At 54.6% G+C, this 3,263-nt stretch overlaps 1 protein-coding gene across 5 annotated transcripts in view; it reads left to right on the plus strand.

Moving 5' to 3' along the window:
- SLC25A29 (solute carrier family 25 member 29) overlaps positions 1–3,263 on the plus strand; it is a 14,661-nt gene that overhangs the window by 5,213 nt on the left and 6,185 nt on the right. For 4 of the 5 annotated variants that reach the window (XM_017528128.2, XM_017528126.2, XM_037738329.1 and 1 more), the window contains exon 2: positions 1,570–1,613. Coding sequence is in view for 2 of the 5 variants with exons in the window: in XM_017528126.2 (XP_017383615.1) it covers positions 1,570–1,613 (44 nt within the window). In the remaining 3 variants the exon portion in view is untranslated. Of the gene's footprint in view, positions 1–1,569; positions 1,614–3,263 lie in introns of those variants that run through there. The other variant, XM_017528129.2, reaches the window with a different exon arrangement.

Below are 3,263 nucleotides of genomic sequence, written 5' to 3' on the forward strand. Positions count from 1 at the left end.
CGGGTTCAAGTGATTCTCTTGCCTCAGCCTCCCGAGTAGCTGGGACTACAGGTGGGCGCTACCATGCCCGGCTAATTTTTGTATTTTTAGTAGAGATGGGGTTTCACCATGTTGGCCAGGCTTATCTTGAACTCCTGACCTCAAGTGATCTGCCTGCCTCAGCCTCCCAAAGTCCTGGGATTACAGGCATGACCCACCATGCCTGGGCAGGTCTAAAGTATTAAAGGATGAAGAGGACATTGTGTAAAGATAAAAAGTTCAATTTGTGGAGATGCATAGTAAATTCCACAGGCATTAAGTAGAAGAGTGAAAATGGGTTGAAAGCTTGTTACTCAACAGATGTGAGCTGTTTTAATTATACGTAAACACTACTGGCAGTAAAAGCAGAGCTTTAACAGATGTCCACATGAAAGTCCAGGGAGAGGAGCATGGGAGTGGGAGTCAGTTACCTGACCTCACTGAGCCTGTCTCTCCTTCTGCGAAATGGTAATGAGGCTGCCTTACTCACAGTGGTGGGAAGACTCAGAGGTGGTTACCTCCTGCACAGCATATGGGACTCTGAGAAGTGTTTGTGAGCTGTTTTGGAGGGGTGAGCCTTTATTCTTCTTCCTTTTTCTTTTCTTTTCTTTTCTTTTGACTGAGTTTTTGCTCTTGTTGTCCAGTCTGGAATGCAATGGTGCAATCTCGGCTCACTGCAGCCTCCTGAGTAGCTGGGATTACAGGCATGCACCACCATGCCCAGCTAATTTTGTATTTTTGTGTAGTAGACACAGGGTTTCTCCATGTTGGTCAGGCTGGTCTCGAACTCCCGACCTCAGGCGATCTGCCTACCTCAGCCTCCCAAAGTGCTGGGATTACAGGCATGAGCCACTGCGCCCGGCACCTTTGTCCTTCAAGAGGGGCTGGATTTTTGGCGGGACCTGAAATAATAACCAAGCATGACTGCAAAGTCACAAGCTCTTTCCCTGGGCTCGAGGTGGCTCCCACTCAGGGAAGGGAATGGAGGTGTCAGCCAGTGCATCAGGAGCTGGGGTCGTCACTGTTCAGTCTCTGGTCACCCTGGGGGAGGGAGGTAAACCCTTACAGGTAAGAAGAGTGAGGCCCAGAGACACTGAGTCATTTGTGAGCTTGCCAGGCTGAGGGGCGGCAGATAGAAAATTCAAATCTGGGAGGGTCTGACCCCAAAGTCCACCATCCCTGGAGCCCCCTGACCATGCCAGGTGTTTGGATTAAGGGGACATCCCAGAAATAGTGCGTGCAGCATCCCAGAGGACAACTTCTGCTGTCGGCTACCCAGACCAGTCAGTTGTGGAAAGCAGCAGCCCGCAGATGGGACACCAGTGCTGAGTGGGACAGGTGCTGGCTTGGCCTTGGGATGTCACGTGCATACCCCCCACTGGACATGAGGGTTGTAGGGCTCATGGGATGTGCCTGTTGCCCAGCGGGTGCTTGGTCATGTCCCTTTCCCCTTCAGCAGCTCCTGCCAGTCCTTGCCAGAACCCCGTCCTGCTCAGCGCCCTGCAGTGTGTTTGAGGCATGTGGGTCACAAGTCCCCCTCTCCTCCTCCAGGTGTGGCAGGCGTGCTTGTGGGACACCCATTTGACACGGTCAAGGTGAGTCTCATCACTTCTTTTCTCGGTGCATACATTGGAGAGAGGCTCACGGGGTGGGGGTGGCCAGAAGCCCGTTTCAGTCTACAGCCCCAGGTGGGCAGCTGCTTTTCCACCAGGCTGGGTTGAACCTTCCTCTCTGGTCTGTCCTGGCATTTCCTGGCTGGGGCTGAACCACATGCTGGGTTCATGGCCAAGTCCATCCTGGGCTTGGCCAGCTGGGACTGAGGTGCCGAGGTTTCCTCCCACCCAGAGCAAGGGCACCCATATTGTTCCCATGCAGAACCCCCCAAGCAGTGCCTTGAAAGAAAGAGAAGTTCAGAGAGAAAATACAAAAAAGCCAGAACTCGTTGATATCGCCCATGAACATGGCCTTCACGGAGTGGTGATCATCCTTACGGAGCAACGGATGGTTTCCTATGTGCCAGAGGCTGAGGAAGGGCCCTGTTAGCCAGTTCCGTGATAACACCCCACACCTCCATGAACCAGGGTTCCGGGCTCTCAGATCCCACACGAGGGAAACCAGGGAAATCCATGTCCTCCAGCTGGAAATTCCCAAATAAATCCCCCTGCCCTCCAATCGTGTTTGGGCTGTGTGATCTGGAAATAGCCCAGCGGGACCCTTCCCCGCCCTTTCCCTGGGCCCCAGGGCGAGCTGAGTGGTGGGCACCAGGCCAGCCCCACGCCTGCTGGTACTACAAGTGGCCCCTCTTTCCACTGAGGGAAGGCAGAGCTGACAGCAAGGCAGGCTGCGCATCCCAAGCTGGGTTTGCAGGAGACGTCAGGTCTCTTTCTCCTCCAGTGAGCCCAGGTGTTTATTGGCAGAGACGATGACTTCTTACCATAGGGCTGGATTGCACCCAGTGCAAGAGTGACAGTGTGGCCTTATGTGTTGGCTGTGACCTTAAAAAGTTGTGTCCCTGGTCCTCATGCAGGTCCAGGCCCCTCTGCCAGCTGGTTTTCTGCATGACCTTGGGCTGGTCACTGTATCTTTTGGCTCAAACGTTGTCATTGTGCCGGTGCTCAGCAGCATAATTTATGTTGGATTCAACACCAGCGCTGAAAAGCACAACTCTTCCATCCGCCGTGGGCCAATCTGGGGGGGAAGCTGAAGGGCCAGGCTTTCTCAGCAGGCAGCGACTCCACATTTGCTACACGGGCCTCCTGCGAGGGAGGACGTGCAGAGCCTGCCCACACAGTCCCTGGCCCCAGCCATGCCCACGCGCTGCCTAGTCAGGCCACTTGTGAAGCCTCCCCCAGGCCAGAGCAGCCCAGGATAGCCGGGCAGCGTCCACGTTGCACTGTATGTCTTGGTCATGCGTTGTGAACGCCTCTCCCAGCCAAGAAGTGCTTCACATTCACTTCCTCTTTCCAGCTCCAAGGAGGCCTGGGCTCTCTGAGCTATGAATCAGCCAGGCTTGCTTTGGGCTCCCGCCCGGCCCCCTCAGGCAGCCCCTGGCAGACCAGGGAGCACTTTTGTCCTGGTGCTCCTCTGTCCTGAGCCGCTGAGCCCATGAGCAGCACCCTTGAAGTTACTCAGGGACAGGGGTTTCTCCGGCCCATGAGGTTTTTACCCCCCAGATCCTACTTCCCTGGCTTCCCTGACATCTTTAGAAGATCTATTTGTGACCCTTTTTTTTTTTTTTTTTTTTT

This window comes from Cebus imitator, unplaced genomic scaffold (genome assembly GCF_001604975.1).
Source record: "Cebus imitator isolate Cc_AM_T3 unplaced genomic scaffold, Cebus_imitator-1.0 Scaffold52, whole genome shotgun sequence".
In the NCBI taxonomy this organism is placed as follows: Eukaryota; Metazoa; Chordata; class Mammalia; order Primates; family Cebidae; genus Cebus; species Cebus imitator.